Source organism: Callionymus lyra, chromosome 3, assembly GCF_982586985.1.
Source record: "Callionymus lyra chromosome 3, fCalLyr1.hap1.1, whole genome shotgun sequence".
In the NCBI taxonomy this organism is placed as follows: domain Eukaryota; kingdom Metazoa; phylum Chordata; class Actinopteri; order Syngnathiformes; family Callionymidae; genus Callionymus; species Callionymus lyra.
This window is the reverse complement of record NC_141820.1, coordinates 27,423,551-27,441,943: the sequence shown is the minus strand read 5'-3', so window position 1 is coordinate 27,441,943 and position 18,393 is coordinate 27,423,551. Positions and strand designations below refer to the sequence as shown.

The 18,393-nt window shown below is 40.4% G+C and overlaps 1 protein-coding gene across 2 annotated transcripts; it reads left to right on the top strand.

Moving 5' to 3' along the window:
• The first annotated feature begins 3,387 nt into the window (after window positions 1–3,387).
• Window positions 3,388–18,389, top strand: podxl (podocalyxin-like). 2 transcript variants are annotated; one of them, XM_087787343.1, is made up of 8 exons: window positions 3,388–3,818; window positions 14,192–14,809; window positions 14,991–15,292; window positions 15,423–15,446; window positions 16,276–16,414; window positions 16,503–16,546; window positions 16,612–16,731; window positions 16,805–18,389. In XM_087787343.1, exons 1-8 carry the CDS (start codon window positions 3,776–3,778, stop codon window positions 16,994–16,996), a joined length of 1,482 nt encoding a protein of 493 aa, XP_087643469.1. In that variant the 5' UTR covers window positions 3,388–3,775; the 3' UTR covers window positions 16,997–18,389. The 2 variants fall into 2 exon arrangements, with proteins under 2 accessions (XP_087643469.1, XP_087643468.1); XM_087787342.1 differs by having other exon boundaries at window positions 3,393–3,818; window positions 16,802–18,389.
• Window positions 18,390–18,393: the final 4 nt, after the last annotated feature.

The following is an 18,393-nucleotide window of genomic DNA, read 5'->3' as shown; positions in this document are numbered from 1 at the left end:
CGGGTGTGGTAAAACTCAAAAATTCTGATAAAATAAACCTTTTTTTCTGCTGGGTTGTGAAATTATCCCGGGTGTGGTAAAACTCAAAAATTCGGAGAAAATAAAACAGGAACTGAGAGCGAGGACAAGTACACTTTGAATGTTTGCTGGGGATCCTGGATTCTGAAAATACAAATACACTTTTTAGGTATTTGTGAAGTAAGAAAACAGACCTCAGATCACTGATTTATAAGATTTGGTGTCGAGTTACCCACATAAGGTGTACTCATAGGTTGGGAACTAGGAACATAGCGTGTCATACCTCCCGACTGGCCAAATCTAGAATAACACACAAACACAAAGAAATAACTGTGAGTCGATCCCGGCGCGGATCGGACGAGACCAGTGAAAAAGTCCTGCACCAACAGAAAATACTACATAGTTAACAAGACCAGTTAAAACCTGTGAGTAACTATAACAGATAAAGAAAATAAGGACAAGACCGGAGCAATAACCGTGAGCAGCGCCTAGTGGGTAATGAATGAATGACAAAAGTGTGTGCTCGTCGGAACATACGGGTATTGAGATCAGAGTGTCGCTCTCTGTCCCAATATAAGTAATTCCGAATACAGAATAAAGCTGTGTATTGTAAATCCACATATTAAGGGTGTGGGAACTGGATCTAAAAAATGGCGGGTAAATGGGAACCCAAAGATGACGGGATGAGATATCGAACCATGGAGAATCAAATACTGAAGGTGTTCAGTTCAGGTGCAATTGGTAGCATACAAAAGGAGAAAGAAAGGGAGAAAAAGCAGTCGGAGTACAAGGAGAGGCTCGAAAAAGTGGTGCAGTCTATGGGGAGGGGATTGCAGAACAGGGAATCGTTGAATGCGTGTGTATGGAGTCAGGTAAAAGTGTGTAAAGAGGAACTTGCAGAGGCTAGAGAGATGGAACAGAAAGCTGGTGTGTTGGGAAAGTCGAAATGTAAAAAGGTGAGGAAAAGTAAGGAAGAGGAACTTCGTATCTTATCAGAGCTAGCTTTTCTGCTTGACATTGAAGACCTTGGAGAACATTTGGAAAAACATTTCTGATGCTTCACGTTCCATCCTCACCATCTTACAGTCCAGAGTTGAGATTTTTCTACAAACACTGTTGAAGTCTCAACATAAAAATAAAACCTGCAAACATTCCTGACGTTAGTTCTACTCATCCTGTCGCTCTTATCAGGAAACTGGGTGTGTGCCGGCAGGTTTGGAAGGATGCGATCGGTTCCCACTCGTTTTTGTGGTTTGGCAGTAGTTTATTTTTTCTCATGTACCCTGGACTATAATATAGTTAGCCTGGAAACATACCATCATTATCATGGATTTAAGATATAGTCTGAATGTAGGCTGTAGGTAAAAACATACCAGATGTTTTAGTTGTTCTTACGCCCACAATGTCAGAAAGGATGGAAGCAAAATTGAATTTTTGGTAAAAGATTCTATTATTAATACCTCAGGTGAGGCTAGTTTAGCATTGATCGACCCACCGTACGACAGGGTGAAAAGACTCGGTTGATATTGACATATACCAGGACAAAAAAATCACTATATTTGTCAATACTAATTATTGTGTTTTCAGAATGATAGGTTATAGGTTAACAGATATCAGCATTTGAACATGTCACAAATATATTTTAAAATTGTGGTTTAACCAGGTTCAAATCTTAAAAAAAAAAAGTAACCTGGTGTTGGTGCCAACAGTTAATTGCCAAAATAACTGCATTTGTGTGACAGCATTTATAAAAGGCATTAAGTTCACTTCCTAGGAGAGCGAGTTGCTGCGTATGATTGTAGTTCTCTTAATAAATAACTCTTAGATATTTTTGATATTTTTTAGATATTTTTTTTTTGATATCGACTGATATATATCAACATTTTCCTGACAGTATTTCCCAATATCGTCCGACCTAAGAGGACGGAGCATCGAGACCATACAAGTGACATTTTATTTACTAAAGCAGGAGCACCTGGATTTATGTCTAGTATAATAAATACTAGTTAATATTGAAATCTCCGTCTATCATCTGGTGAAGACAAACAAAGAATAATATGGGATTTCTTGCATATGATCAAATACAGAGAGACCTATGGTTTCTCCAATATTAGGAGTGAAACTGATTTATAGCTAAAACCAGATTCATGAGTAGGATAGTGTGAGAAAAATATATATTACAATTCCTTTTCAATGTACTATAACCAAAGCTCATTTCGTTTTTCAAATAAAAAACATTATAAACTGACTTATCTAGAATAAATACTTCTAACCACGTGTGTACCTTATCGTTTTCAGGGATTTTGAATGAACTCTTCTTCTCTGGGGGGAAAAAAAGAATAGAACAAGATATGTTTTCATGTACACAAGGCTTTACATCCTTTAAACCAGACATGTCCAAATTCATCATGCAATGGGCAAACATTTCAATTCAATTTAATTTTAAGTCTCAAATAATAACAAGTTAATAATAAGTTATCTCAAGACACTCAACAGTTTATTAAGAGTGTAGTAAAGAAAAGAAAAACAGATTCCAGTGAATCAACAATGACTAAATCACATGACGTGATGGGAGTGAGACTGTGTTGGTGTGACAGTGGCGAGAAAAAAAACGCCCTCATAGACGGCAGAAACCTTGAGCAGAACAAGACTCATTTGAACATCTAGGACCGGCCACATAAAAATAAAAAATAGAGACCAACTTTATCCGGATTTAATACATAACTTTATCTGTTTGAGGCCTAAAATTAAGAAAATAAGTCACAATGAATTAAACAATTTAAAAGAATTTCCACAAGACACGTCCTTTTTCCATCTTGAATTTATCGTTGATTGCCTCCAATTGACTTTGTTCCAGATTAATCATTGACATGCTATCATAAGTCATGGCCATAAAGTTCATTATAGAAGTCTAGCGTTTGGTGGACGTCAATAAATATCTTGACGGAACAAAATGTTGCCCTGTAACTCTGACAGATGTGCATCGACCAGTTAAAAACATGTTCAATGATGAGGCTTTTTAAATCCTCTGTGAGTAGATTCTTCAATTCTGGTGACTGGTGTCAAAGGCCGCTGGTCGAGCTGATGGTTTTTTTTGGGGGGTTTGTTAAGATTCCTTCCTGGGAAAGTGACAGATGTTTGTGATGCTGACGACGGAGAATCTCGGCAGTCTCTCCACGATCAAACACTCTCTGACCTCACCCGCCGTCCTTGAGTCCATTTTTGGACTGGATCAAAAACCGGGGGAACACATTGTCTCAGCGCTTCCTTTGTTATTCAAAATGTCCCGGCGGCCGCGAGACCCGGCTCTGGGATTGGACCTGGCTGCTTTCTCATGATAAGGGGAAGGCTGGGACACTTTTTTTTTTTTCGGGGTGGGATGGGCAGCGAGAGCTGGACTGGCTGCTAACAGCAAACACTCGACCGGACTGGAGAGCACAATACCAGCCAGGGAGAGAGAGAGAGAGAGAGAGAGCGAGAGGGGGGTCACAACTGCAGCCAAGGAGACCAGAAAAAACTCTTCCCCCAAATCCTCCAGCTCTACCCCGAGAGAAAGAAGCAGCAGCAGCAGGCACAAACAAAAGCATTCTTGGCTTTCAGTTTAAGGAAAAAAAAGGTACAAAAGATCGGCCAGATCATTTTCTCCAGAGACAGATTTGAGGCGACGGCGTGACAGGACGCAGAACTCCATCCATCGCCACCTCACGCTCAAGGAAAGTAGCCAAGTGAATGAGCCATACATCTGGACGACGTCAGGATGAGAGCGACCGTCAGGATCACATGGCTGCTGCTTTCTCTCGGTAAGTTTGCCGACCGTTTGACGCCTTCAGTGCTTCCATGGATGTGTGGGAATCGACTCAGATGCAGCAACAGGTGCACACATGCATCCACTGCTGCTCTGGAAATACTAGCTCGTGCTGAACTTAACCGCTTTAGAAACATCATTTATAAAGTTGTAAATAACTTGCTCTGGTAAAAGGTAATAATTATTCAGGCTTGTAATGTTCAAAAAATAAATGTATTTGATTCAGAATCTGTAATAAATCACGTGTAATGTAATTGTATTAGCACAAGTTGGTCATTTTTTACGTTTTATTTCCAGTTTAAATTAAAGTAACTAACAATACATATTGAAATGTTAAATATTGTTCTAAAAATGCACCATCCACATGTATTGTTTTCATATAATATTAAAGAAACTATAAAAAAAGAAAAAATCAAACAAATTTGTGGCAATATTTGACTAAATAATAAAATACACTTATAACTCCTCTTAACTATGTAGTGTCTTGGATCAGTACGTTTTTTTTATTTTAATTGTATGACAGGAATTTATAAATGCGTCACAAGTTCAAAACCCTTCATATCTCCTCAGTGTTGGATCTACCTGAGCGCGGTTGACATTTTTGAGCAGATAAAAAAAAAAAAAAATGCTTTGTAATGTGTATTTTGTGGTGTTTGAAATATTCTCACCACATTCTTATTGAAGAAAAATGCAACAAGTAGGACAAATGGTTAACCTATAAAAATGTTCATATCTCTTATCTGCTTGAGCAAGATTGGCTGAAAACCAGTCACGTTGAAACACATGCAAACAGGCTTAAAAAAGGAAATAAAACTCCTGCAGTTTATACATGCTGTTATTTTGCACTGAAAATTAGTTCATAAATACAATTATTTTCAGTTCAACTGTGTAACGTTCTTCATATACAATATAAAGATACCAGGGATGAAGATAAGCGAAATTAAAGGTGAAAACAATATTTAAAAATAATATTTGAAATCGGACAAATTCTTCCAGTTAATATTTGGTAAATATAAAACTTCACCAAGAGTCAAAAATAAATCAAATATGGTCCCTTGTTTGTTTGAGTTTGACACCCCTGCTCTGAATGGTTGCCTTCTGACTGTGAGGTTGCTGGTTCAATCCCATCTCCACGTGTACCATTGTGTCCCTGAGCAAGACATCTAACCCCTGACTCCTCGTGGATACAACCCAAAAAAAGAAAAGTTGAATTCATAAAACGTAATAGCATCACTAGATAAACAAGCTGTCATGTAGCTGTGGTGAGAAAATTATTTATTTATTTATTTATTCAGTAAAGTAGTGGTGCAGTGGTTTGTTTCTACAGTAAACTGATACATTTTTGAATCATGAAAGTTGTTTTACTGCTTTGCTTTTATAATAAAATTAGGACTGTGCCATCACTTGGGTTTACTAGTTTACTCTCATTTCACTGTATGTAAATTTAAGCTGAGTCAGCAGTAATTGTCTTGCAAAAACTACATTTTATAAAGTAATTTAACAAATAGTGTAGAAGTATTTCGGTGTTACTCAAGGAAAAAAAAGGCACATGGTTTTTACCAGACTATAAATCGCTTCAAAAAAGGAGGAGAAGTCCCTTTTGTCTTCATCTCCCTCTTTAATTCCCCACAATTCTTTCTTCTAAAGCCTTTTATTTCTTCCACCTCTCTTGAGCCCGGACGCCCACATTTCTTCCACTTTTGTCCCTCCGGTGATTAATCAGTGTATAATCGTGTCCAGTAGCAAGAGTACAACTGGGAGCCACCTGCCCCCCCTCGAGCCCCTGGCCTCCTCCTGCCGCCCCCCCGCCCGGTCAGCAGCCACAGTAATGAAGTGTTTTCCTTTAATTACGCACCTGTCGCTCCCTCCGGACCCGCGACACCCAGACATCTCTGATGGGAGGATTATTTATCGTGGGAAGCGTTGAAAGTGCGACACACTTCCATCGCTGTCATCGCACTAAGATCACATCCAGGGGAGTGTGTGAACAAGCATCTGTGTGTGTGTGTGTGTGTTCAGCTCGCCACTATCACACCAAACCTTCCACTCCTCGCTCTGTTGAGGGAAGTTTTTTGTTGTGGAAAAAGTGAGCCGGAGTGATTGACGAGTCCACACAGGCACTTTTAAGCTGCTTATTTTGTTAAAAAAAGTGTTTGACGAAGTTTCTATGGAAACGTAAGCCTGATTGTGGCGCTGCAGGGAAAACACTTCTGTTCCCTAAAACATTTGCTCCTGATTTCTGCTTAACAAGCGAGATGACTTTTAGTCGACCTCTGCAATACCAGTATTTGTACGATCAGTCGGGGGCCATTTGCGGCCCTTTTTTCAGAATTAAAGAGGCCCAGTGTCTCTGTTATCAACTTTATTATTTAACAAAAAGATGTAAAATACACATCTTTTTTACCTGATTTCTTTTTTAAAGTCATGTTTTTATGACAAATCTATCCAAGAAAAACCTCAACAACAAAATGAAGATGCTATGTTTAGAAGCTAATTACTAAAAACTCTCTTTTTACTGTTTATGTTGGAATACAGAAGCTTTATTTTGAAGATTCCAATGATAACTATTGGCACGATATCACAGTTCACTAAACTGCTTCTTTACCTTTTATGGATTGAGGCCCTTATCGAAAAGAATGTACAGGCCCCTGGTTTAAGCTAACGTGTAGCATTCAAATAATTTGCTTTGAAAAATATTTTGTTGTTGTTATCAAATAATGTGGCTTTTAAACAGCTTAGTATGTAATGTTTGTGTATATATATATATATATATATATATATGTAGTAATTTGACTTTAAGTTTGTGAGGTTCAAACAGTGATTTAAATCATCTGTTCTTGCTCTTCTATGTCGAAAAGTTAAACATTTATTCATTTAGTTTAAGCATTAAGTTGTGGTTTACAGTAACGGTGACTATGTTTATATGACAGCTGAGGAAAACTTTTTGAACGCATCCTAATTTATTCTTCCTTTTCGCTTCTGTAACGTGTCACTGAGAGGTTTTCATAAAGTTAGCTAGCTGTCTTCGCTAGCAGCGCTAAAACGCCAACCTTGCTATGAACCTTACATGGGTGTATCATGTGAGTAATATCATGATAGTGTCATGTTGTGGTACGGATTGTCGTTATGTTTTAGACATGTTAACAAGGTCATCGCTCCGGAATCGCCTTTTTACATCACGACCTAGCGTACGATAGCTGCGTCACGTGCTAGCTCTGATCGTAGTTTTTTCCACGTGAGATCAGATGTTTCTAGTGTCATTTGGTTGGTGTGGGTTGAACTGAAGGTGTTTCTTCCTTTTTACCATCTTCTAAGCTCAAAATAGTTCATGAAAAACATCTGAGCCTGGAAACAGGAAGAGGTTGTTGTCATCGGTTATCAGTCATCGCCAAGACTTCCTCGTGTCACACGGATCCTCTTGATCCAGAGTTCCTGGGTTCCTGACTCGTCCGTTTCCTACAAGATAGCAGCCGGTCGCGGGTCCTGATCAGCCCGGACGTGGTCCTCGCATGAGGACCGCTTGGCGAGGCTGTCGGTGTTCTGTTAGCATGGGAGAGAAGCGAGAACAATAGATGTGGGGGGGACTTTATCAACATCCCAGTTCCCAAGGAGGGTGTGGCACCAGGAGATGGCCCTGAGCCACGACTTCTGCAGGCATTATATAAGGAGTTTGTAGGATATCACGGTACAAATAACATTTACAAAATGTTAGCACGCTGCTGTGCTAAAAGAATACATTGGAGTCGTGACAGTTAAGATGATGAGAGTTCTTGAACCTAAAGTCGTGGTAGGAAAGAAGTCCAGACCTCTTGTGAAGCTAGGACTGGCTCTTAAGGTGTGGCACATTAATCCATCTACATAAAAATGACACCAATGGCATAAAAACAAAGCGTGTGAAGGCAAATCTTTGATAAAATCTAGTTCAAAGTATTGTCGAAATAAAAAATAATTTATTGTTAAAAAAACAAGCAAAAGAAACATAGTCTGTGGAACCTTCCGTGTTGAAAAAACAATCATTTGAAAACAAAATGATTGAAGAAGTTCTAAGAAAAAACGTACATGATGTAAAATGTGTGATGTTATTTCTGTAAATCAGAATTGACATTCTAAAAATACATTTAAAAAGAGCTGAGCCAGGAGGCAGAATTCGAATGTGGTTCAGTGACATTTTTCATATACTCAGAGAAGAGCAACTGCTTCTCTTTTAGGTGTTTTTTTTTTCATTTAATATATGCAATGGACGAAAAGGTTATTACTAAGAATGTAATTATGGCATTTGAATTTTCTAGATTCAATTCAAGAAATGACAGATACAATCATTGTCTGGTTTTCCACGTTCAACATCAAATGGATTATTTCGAATGATTGAAAAGTAAATACAATCTACTTTAGTGACGTTCATTTTTTTAAGGAAAAAAAGGGAAATTCTGGTGTCTGTGGGTCTGGATCTTCAGCTCTGGAAGTCTAAGCTCAGCGTTCCATCACTGTCCGCTCGTGTTGATATAAATTAGCCGGCGTGCCTTCACCTCCGCACTGACCTCGCACTCCCACATGCCACGCCACACTCGCAGGTGTCCATTAATCAGCTCTGCGGCTGGTACTGTCATGGACCTGAGCTCCACCACCAGCACCTCCTCATTCCTCGGCTCCTCCTCGCTCTGGCTTGTCTCCTCCTGACAGCTTCAGCTTCTCTCCCTCATCACATGTTAGCAAAACAGACGCGCTCTTGTTGTGGCCGCGGAGGAGGCGACGCTCGGCACATAGTTCCCAAATTAATCCACAAAAGAGCCACAACAAGCAGTTCTGGTAACTATTCAAAGCACAGACCTCCACTTCACCCGGAGGAACTTTGTGAGGGATTAATTTAGAAATCAAGCTCATCCATGGATAGCAAGTTATTTTTCTTTTATGAATGAGTTTTATTCAACTCTCTTTCTCACCCTTTTATCTTTCGTCATGGATCATAATATGCATTTAATCCTCGGCTTCGTTTATCATCTATTGATGACTTTGTCGATGCATTTGCTTTTAGAAAATATTAGCTTTGTACCAAATTTAAAAAAAAGTCCTATAATAATACAAATATTATGATCATGAATCCTAAATATAATAGTTCATTATTATTTTAAAGCAACACTACATTTTTACATATGATCAGCATTTCTTTCATTTACTTTGATATAAAATATTTTTTATTAACACTTTTGAATATATATTATAATATTTTTTTCCACCAAATGTACTAAATTGTGTATATATCCTGTATATATAGCAGCAGTATTTTCTTTTATATATACATATTTTTTTAATTTTTAATTAATCTATTTATTTAGAAACGACTTGTTCAATTTTGTTGTTGTTATTGTGTGTGTGTGCATGTGTGATTTAGTGTATGTGTGTGTGTGTGAGCGGTCCAACTTTGAACTTCTCCCAGCAGCCTCAGCTGGTGTAAACACACATACCAGTCTGGTTTCCAAGGACGGGAGTCTGTTTGTTTGTGGGTTGAGTGAGTGAAAATGTGTGTGTGTGTGTGTGTGTGTGTGTGGTCAGTCATTTACATTGCTCTGCTAGATTAACGGTGTCCCGAACCATCATCTGCCTCCCCCCAGCTCCTCCCTCTCACTTGTCCTTCCTTTATCCGAGAGCTTTTTTACATTCACCACCCTCAACACGGTGAAGTGAAGACCCCCTCACCCCCCACCTCACCCGACACCCCTTACTTACCCGATCGTCCCCCACAATCCTGCTGAATTGGCGCAGAGAAGTTTGAAGCTGCAGGAACTCAGTATCAGAGCGCTGGAATCAGGGGGAAAAACTCTGCGTCGCTCGGCCACACGAGGAGACGGAGGGTCTTTTGTTCCAGCTGTCACCGGCTTGAGGGGACGCTGGTCCCACTGAAGGCGGCTCTTGTTTGTTTAATCTCTGCACTGGCTCCTGCTGCATGTGAGGGAAGGACACTCTGGACACACCGTCCTCGTCCTGGCGAGAGATTGAGGCAGAGAGAATCGTTGACTGCAGAAAAAGGGGATGATGAAGAGATGGTTGCTACTTCATTTGATGTTAATTACCTCTGCCAAGAAGATCATCTGTTGGAATAACTCAGAGTTCCCAGATATTTTGATTTCAGGGTCGGATTCTGATTAACAATCTAGATCCAAGACTCATTTGAAGATTCGTTGCAGAGCTCACGACTCACTAGTGCTGTATCTAGTACTCCTGCCACCTACTGTCCCTTTAAGATTACAAGTCCCAGTTTTTCCCAAAATAAAAGTAATTATTTCTGTCATTTCAAGTACATAAACCTTGTGACCCCTGGAGATGGTTGTTCTTTTTTTTTTTCACTGTTCGTAATATTCCTTTCAAGTATGACGCTAGGAAAACTGCACTTTACTTCACTGCGATATTTGTAAGAGCTTGTCACTTCACGTCATTAATTTCTGTCTCCCTCTACAGTTAGAACAGTGTAATTGCAAACCGTCATGAACGCTAAAAGGGTTTTCAGCCCACGCATGTGAATGTGTGAAAAAAAAAGAAGATAAAGGATGTGGTTCAGCTGGTTTCCTGTTTTATCTTCTTCTAGCTATGATGGAAATGAATGTAACCACCGTCTCTGACCCACTGTCGCGTAAAGCAGTTTGAAACTCTGTTAGGTGACAGGTAATGATGAAAGAATAGCTATAGGGGGCGCTACTGTGTGAGTCGTGATTGTTTGAAATGTAACCAATGATCACATAAAATTATTCTATTTTATTTTTTGGTCATTTTTTTAAAACTCCAAAGGAAACAAAAAACAGTTAATGGTATTTCAAATGCTCAAAAAGTACAAATTTAAATAAATTGTAAATGAGGGACTTGGTGGAGGTTTGCTCTCTCTGAGTCCTCTGTTCTAATATGAATGAAACGGAAGAAAATGGACGGACAGTGTTGTTGTTAATAACTAATTGGGATGTTTGTGTTGAAATTGAATCTTGAATTTATGCTGTTAAACATATTTTAACTTATATCTTAAGTTTATTTTTAGGTTCAACTCTCTTCGTTTCATCTTCCATTGTTATATTTGTGCAGGATTATAACATTTGTTTTACTTATGGATTCCTTCTGTGAGGAATCCATAAATATATAATATATGTAATATTTATTCTTAAATAATCAAAAACTCTTTTTAATTTAATTAAATTCTTTATTTCTATTAAACAATCACCAAGTATCTCTTGATTGTTAAATTAAAATGTCCTATAATACAGTATATTCATCATGATGTTTTTGTAAGTATTCCAACAATATCTCACATGTTATATCCTTATTTTTTGTTGCCAAAATTCAATTTCATTGAATAATAATAACCCTCTATCCTTCATGAATGGATGCATAAAGGGAGAGGTCGACTCATGAATGGATAAAAGAATGGATGTTATGCTGGAACCGTAAAGGATGGATGAACGATGAGTAGATAAGTGGAGGTCTGGATGGATGGATGAGCCACGGGTTGGTTGACTGATCAACTGCTATCATGAAGTAAAAGAGTACAAAGATGGATGGATGAATGAAGGAGACTCTCTAAAGACTCTTTGGTGAAGAGGAAGAATGGATGAGTGGAGATGAAGATGAATGGTGTGATATGATGTATCAGAAAGATACTTAAGTAACTCGAAGATGAAGTACACAAAGATCAGAAACACACAACTCAAATTTACTATTTAACATTCTACTAACAGCCAATCAGAGGCTTCGGCTCCTCCTCTTGTTCCGGTCTGTGTGGGGCCTTTTTATTGGGGCGTCTTTCATGAACGACACGACCTTCGAGGACCAACAATCAAAGTGGACCCTGCCTGCTGTCACTCGGCTTTAATGGGTCTGGACCCAGATTCTCACACTCCGCAGGAACCCGGGGACGCCCCCTGGAAGCAAACAGTGGGACCCCAAGTATTGAGCTAAAAGGGGGGTGGGGGAGCACCCTGTGACCTCTGGTGACCTCTTGGGAGCAAACAGACTCTGCAGGTTCAAACTGATGATGAGTTATATTGTAGAAGGGATTATGCTGGTTAGCGTTAGCTGTTTGGTTTGTTTACATATTTAAAATGTTTAAAGGTTTTAAAAATGGAGATTAAACGACAAGTAGGTTAGCCATCAGAATATTGAAATTTTGAATTTATTTTTTTGAATTTATCTTTGGTATTTTTAAAAGAAAAGCATTGAATATTTTCGGAGTAATCGTATCAAACAATTTGTTTATTGAGAGATTTTATTTGTTTCTATTAAACAATTTCAAATTTTGAAAATAAATATATTTTTTATAGCGTTTCATAATAAAATTACAATAATTCTATTCTATTGTATCTTATTTTACCAGACTAATCCAATTCAGCACTGATTGTAGATCGGCTCATTTTTATATTGAATTTCATTTTTGAATAATTGGAATTTAAAAAATCAAACACTATGTGTAAAAGATAATTTAGAAAATATTCAATTTTTAAATTTTTAATTAATTTAAAAAAAACAATATCGGCCTTTAAATGTAGACATTATTGAATTAAATTATAAAAAATAAAATAATTAATGCTAAAAAAAAAAGGTTTGTTTCAACATTTAAAATGTTACATTCACTGAAATAAAAAAATGGTAAATAAAAAATAAAACATATCACTAAAACAGTCTATAATTAAATTAAAGTCTGAGGCACATTTTAAATGATTTTGTATCTAATATTGATTATTAAAACATATTTTTGGATTACGCAACAGTCGCCACTACGTGTAGCTCTGCAGACACTGGAGTTCACGTCAACAAAGCTGCTTCCTGTGACTGAAGAGAGTCCAGCCTGGGAAGACGATCCAGGGAAAGAACGGCAGTCGGGTTCTCACACCGGGCCGGACACGGTGACGGAGACATAACTTGAGTCCTGGGACCGTGGTCACTCTCGGGTCAAACCTTCTCCGTAAATGACTTTCACCCGCAGCGGTCCTGTCGGGGATGACGGACGGGCAGGTGACGTGGGTCACGCGACCTCCTGAGGCAATAACAGATACGTCCAGGATGGATGGATGACCTGAAGGATAGACGGTTGGATGAGTGGAAGCTTGACTCGTGGATCATGAACAGATGATGCTGGCAGATGATAGAGGGATCAACACACCGGCTCGTGAGGAATGTTTGTGTGTGTGTGTGTGTGTGTGTGTGTGTGAGGTGAAAACAGCTCTGATAGCAGGAGGACGAGTGTTTCTGTCTCATGCAAAGAAACAGGCGCAGGAGTGACAGCCGGGGTCACGAGGTCACGGCCTAATGAGTGTTCGGATATATATTTAGGGAAAAGTGTCAGATAAAAGGAACTGAAATACCAGTTATAAGCTGCTCTTGTTGTTGACCGGCACCGACGGCACTGGTCACTACGGTTGTTATGTTTTTATTTTTTGTTTTTTTCTCGCATTTTATTTTGAATTAAAGTTATTTTATGGTTCATGCTTAAAAAAATGTGTGTCAAATAAAATATATCTATTTTTTTTACAATTAATATGAAAATATTTGCTCATTTTTGTGTTGCAATGAAACTTCCGGCTGCTCGATGGCATTCCTCACGTCCTCCGTAGCTAAAAGAAAAAGCTAAAAAGAATTATTGGTGATGCCTGAGGACAAGAGGATACAGTTGATTCCCGCAATCTTTTCATCATTTAACAAATGAAAGCAGTTACGACTTCGTCAAGAGTCATGTGGTCTGTAAATTCTGCAACACCAGAGTCAAGTACTCGGACGATACTACAAATATATCCTCGTTACTACAGGATTTATCGCAATAAATCATATTGTCGCCCCGTATCATGATAAATATTGCCAGATTCTTGACAACCTCTAGTGTCATAAGATCAGAAGAAAGCTGGAGAGTAGTGACTGAGATTTAAACAAGATTTGTTTTATTTACTTCTTGTTGGTCATTTTATACAATAAAAGTAGCCAACAAAATAAAATAAAAAAGACAGCAAATCATTTAATTAAATATAGACATAGTCAGGGGAAAGAAAATCTCACGTGAAATCAGGGACAATAATACGTTCATCTTGAGGCTGGAAAGTCCGTTGTTTAAATTATCGTGTGATTAAGTGAACTGGAGGAACAAGATGCAGAGAAACCGCTCTAGTCTGAAACACTCCCGCTGTGACACTAAGGGTGTAATAATTTGACCATTAACTTTGTTGCTAAGCAACCAATTTCATCCCGTCTTTTTTGTTGTATTGGTTCAATTTATCTGTTGGTTCAGGTTTAATGTTTTCTTTTTAAAATGTCTTGGTAAAGAGTTTTGTCCTTTTTTCGTTATGGGCTTCATTCCCTTCCGTTTGCTTGGAATCCACTCACCCTTCCTCTCTTTGTCTCCAGGCTTCTCGTGTCACGGCGTCTGGTCACAAGGTGGCGCTTCGGAGGCCACGGTGACGAAGGACCAAACCACAGCCGGACCCGGCGGGGCGCCGACCGAAGCGCCCACGGTTGCCAATGTTAACGATCCACCGACGACGGCTCAGATGCTGATAACCGTAGCGGCCACGGATGCGGCCAAGCCCGAACCCACTCTGGCGCCGACCGTGGTCGCCACAGATGCCAAGACCACGGCCGGAGTCGTCGTGCATCCGGTGACCTTTGAACCGCCTTCTAAATCCTCACAAGTGCCGATCACTGTCGTCCCCACCAGCGTGGCTTCTTCCGGTAAAACTCAGGCGGCCACGGAGCCCGTGACGCCGATCGTTCCCGTGACTTCCCAAGCATCGGTAAAAACACTCGCCCCGGCGGTGCTCGCCAATGACACGGGCAGTGTCGCTTTGCCGCCCAGTCAGACCACGGTGGCCGCGGCAACGTCTCTGAAGACGGTGACGAACATCAACACGGTGCCGTCAGGGACGACCACGGCGACCCAAGTCACCACTGTTACGGTGAAACCGAGTCAGACCAGAGAGCCCACCACACTGCCCCCCCGGACGAGTCCGCAGGTCGGGAAGCAAGGTAGGAACACTTCCTATGACCTTCAAAAATAATCAGTCTCCGGCTGTGAAGACAATAGTGTCGCCAGGTTTTGATAACTTTTTGCTACTCTCTTGTTTTTGCATTCAACTTTTTTAAGGCGTGTTGACACTCACTCTGATGCGACTCACAAGTTAATCAGTCACATTCTTTGTCGTCATAGCAACAGACGCACCCACGACTGCAATAATAGCCAAAACCACCGCGCCAGCGGAAGTCAAGCAAACGACGCCGGCCGTGACCCCGGCCGTTACCCCGGCCGTGACCCCGGCCGTGACCCCGGCTGTGACCCCGGCCTTGACCCCGGCCTTGACCCCCGCCGTGACCCCGGCCTCCACTCGCCAGCCCTTTACCACGGCCAGAGCCGGACCAGCCGACCCGCTGACCTCCAGCGCCCCACGGAGCACAGCAGAGACACACACCGCAGTGGTCAGCACCGCGGAGGGCTTGACTGAGTCGTTCAGGGTGAGCGAGAGAGTGAGTGAGAGAGTGAGCGAGAGAGTGAGCGAGAGAGTGAGCGAGAGAGTGAGCGAGAGAGTGAGCGAGTGAGCGAGAGAGTCAGGACTGAGTCTAACTTTGTTCTTCTGCTCCACAGTACGTCCTCAACAGTGGCCAAGAGGTGAGACTTGATTGTAGCTCTCAGAGCCAGACTTCCTGAACATGTATTGTGTTGTCTGAGGAAGACCTCCACCCTGACCACTCCTCTTCCTGCTGCACACACAAGCGCACACACGTGCACAAACAGACAAACACAAACACACACACATTTACACATAAACACATGTACGCAAAATATGTACACACACACAGACACTGATTTAGCACACACACACATGTACAATGTTAGGTCAGGTTAGGTAGAACTTTATTGATCCCTCAGGATAACATCAGAACAATAAAATATGATAACATCAGAAGAACGGACAAACACACACAAACACATTGATATGTACACACACACACATTTACACATAAACACATGTACACAAGATATGTACACACACACATGTACAAGAACAGACAAACACACACAAACACATACACATAAACACATATACACAAAAGATAAAAAAAATAATAAAGAAAAGTACATACACACACACATGCACAAACTGATGTACACGCACACATGTACACACAAGTACACACACACATGTAAACGGACAGATAAACACACACAAACACACGGATACATACACACCAAAACATCACACATAAACTAACCACACGCACACATACACAAACATGTAGATTTGCACTCATACTTGCAGTCACACACACACACACACACACACACACACACGTACACACACACGCATGTACACACTCACAAACACACTAATGCACCTAAACGATTCATCTTTCTATCACATCATGTTCCTCCTGTGTTATGTGTGTGCGTTTCTGGTGTTTGTGTGTGATTTTGCTGTGTGTGTGTGTGTGTGTAGGTGCAGGATAAGGCGAACAAGGACCTGGTCAAGCTCTGCCAGAGGTTGATGGCAAACTACGTGGAGGGCGAGTGTGTCCTGCAGATGAAGCACCACAAAGACAAAGTCCTGTTTGACAGCGTGAGCATAAACGGCAAAGGTAAAAACATTTCATTTATTCATTCATTTGAATGTTCAATTATAATTACATATAAATGAACCAAATACTATTTATAATGTGTTTGCAGTGAATACGTTCCTGGCGTCGGAGCAGTTCGCGGACATCACAAAGGTGAGAGGTCACACAGGTCACTCTTTCAGAGACCACTCTGCTCACTCTGCTCCTCTCTCGCGCAGAAGCCTAACGACAACAGGACTCTGATCGCCATCCTGGCGTCGTGCGGCGCTCTGCTCATCATGATCGTCATCCTGGCCGTGTGCGCCTCGCACCACCGCAAGCCCTACGGCGAGACCCAGGTGAGTCTCCAGGACCCAACCACGCTGTCTCTCCGGGCGTGACCTCTGACCCCTGCTCGCCCCCTCGCAGCAGCACCTGACGGAGGAGCTGCACGCGGTGGAGAACGGTTACCACGACAACCCCACCCTGGAGGTGATGGAGGTGCAGCCGGAGATGCAGGAGAAGAAAGTGGCGCTCAACGGAGAGTTCAACGACAACTGGATCGTCCCCATCGACAACCTGCTGAAGGAGGAGCTGCTGGACGAGGAGGACACACACCTGTAGGACACACACTTTTGTGACCCCCCCACCCCCGACCCCCCCATCACCCCCACATCTTCCTTCCAAGACTTTTTGAGATCCCAGAATCTCACAAGAACTGAGGGCGGGAAAATTTATTTTACAACACTTTTTTTATCTTTGTATCATAATCTGGTGTGAATGAAATATACGACGTCATTTTAAAATGATAATAATAATAAAATACAGAAGTGTTTCACTTTCACTGTCGGACTGTAGCAGCGTTTAATTTTCAATAATTTATTTTCTTTATTTGTCTCCAGCAAAACCTTAATTATTTTGTTTTTCATGAAAAAGAAAAGGTTTTTTCGTACAACCGTTTAATTCGAGACAGGAAACTTCTTGATTCGAGCAAACAGCGCCCCCTTCAGGTGAAAGTGTCGCACTTCTGTAGACGATTGAATCGAGCGTCGAGAATCACTGGTCGTGTTTTCTTTGAACAAGTCAGATAATCTGCTGGATTAACAGAGATGGGAAAAAGTCTGAGAGTCCAGACGGCGCGTTGACACGACTCTGTGACACGTTTGAGTCACGACTGTTGATGTTTGTGTAGATAAATGATGCCACGAGTGTAAAGAATGTTTATGTCAAACTGGGTCTTTGTCCAGCAACTCAAGCATGGTGTCGAATATAGTCACTTATCTGACTGGACTGAAGCCTTGAAACATCAGATTTATTTTAGAAGAGATGACATCACATTATTCAGCCTTTTTTTTAAAAATTAAAAACATTCTCATAAGACACAATGTTGTATTAGGCCTATAATTTAATAAATAAAACAAGAAGAAATGCTTATAAATGAGAATACAGGAGGGAAATAATTTTTACTTACTATACTTTACTATAATTGTACTTCCTTAAAAGAACATTAAATATAAAACCTTCAATTGACATAATTAAATCCAATTTAAAACCTATCGTTTAGTTCTATTTTGTAAAAAGTGAGAAAATATACAACTATTTTCATTGATCTTTTAGCAAATGAATATATATAAAATAATTAAACAACAGTTTTAGGGTATAAACATCTAAGAAAATTTAAATATATATTCAAATAATTTCATAGGTCATAAAAGGAAAAGCAATTAATTCATGACATTATTGAAAATTAAATGATAAAAGGTTTGACACACACTGATGTGGACAAAGGCCCAGACTACGTCGATCACACTGTAAGACAATGAGGGATTTCAACCGGCAGCCTGTTCATCCATTGCTTCACTTTGCATGTCCGACTCCTCACCAAAGTGCATTATGTTTGTTGTGTATTTATGGTCTGCCCGCGCGAGCGAGCGGACAACAGGGGTCTGAAACACTGGAACCGTTTTTGTTTTTTTTGTCAATCCATATTTTGCTAATAAAGATTTTCCAAATCAAAGCCC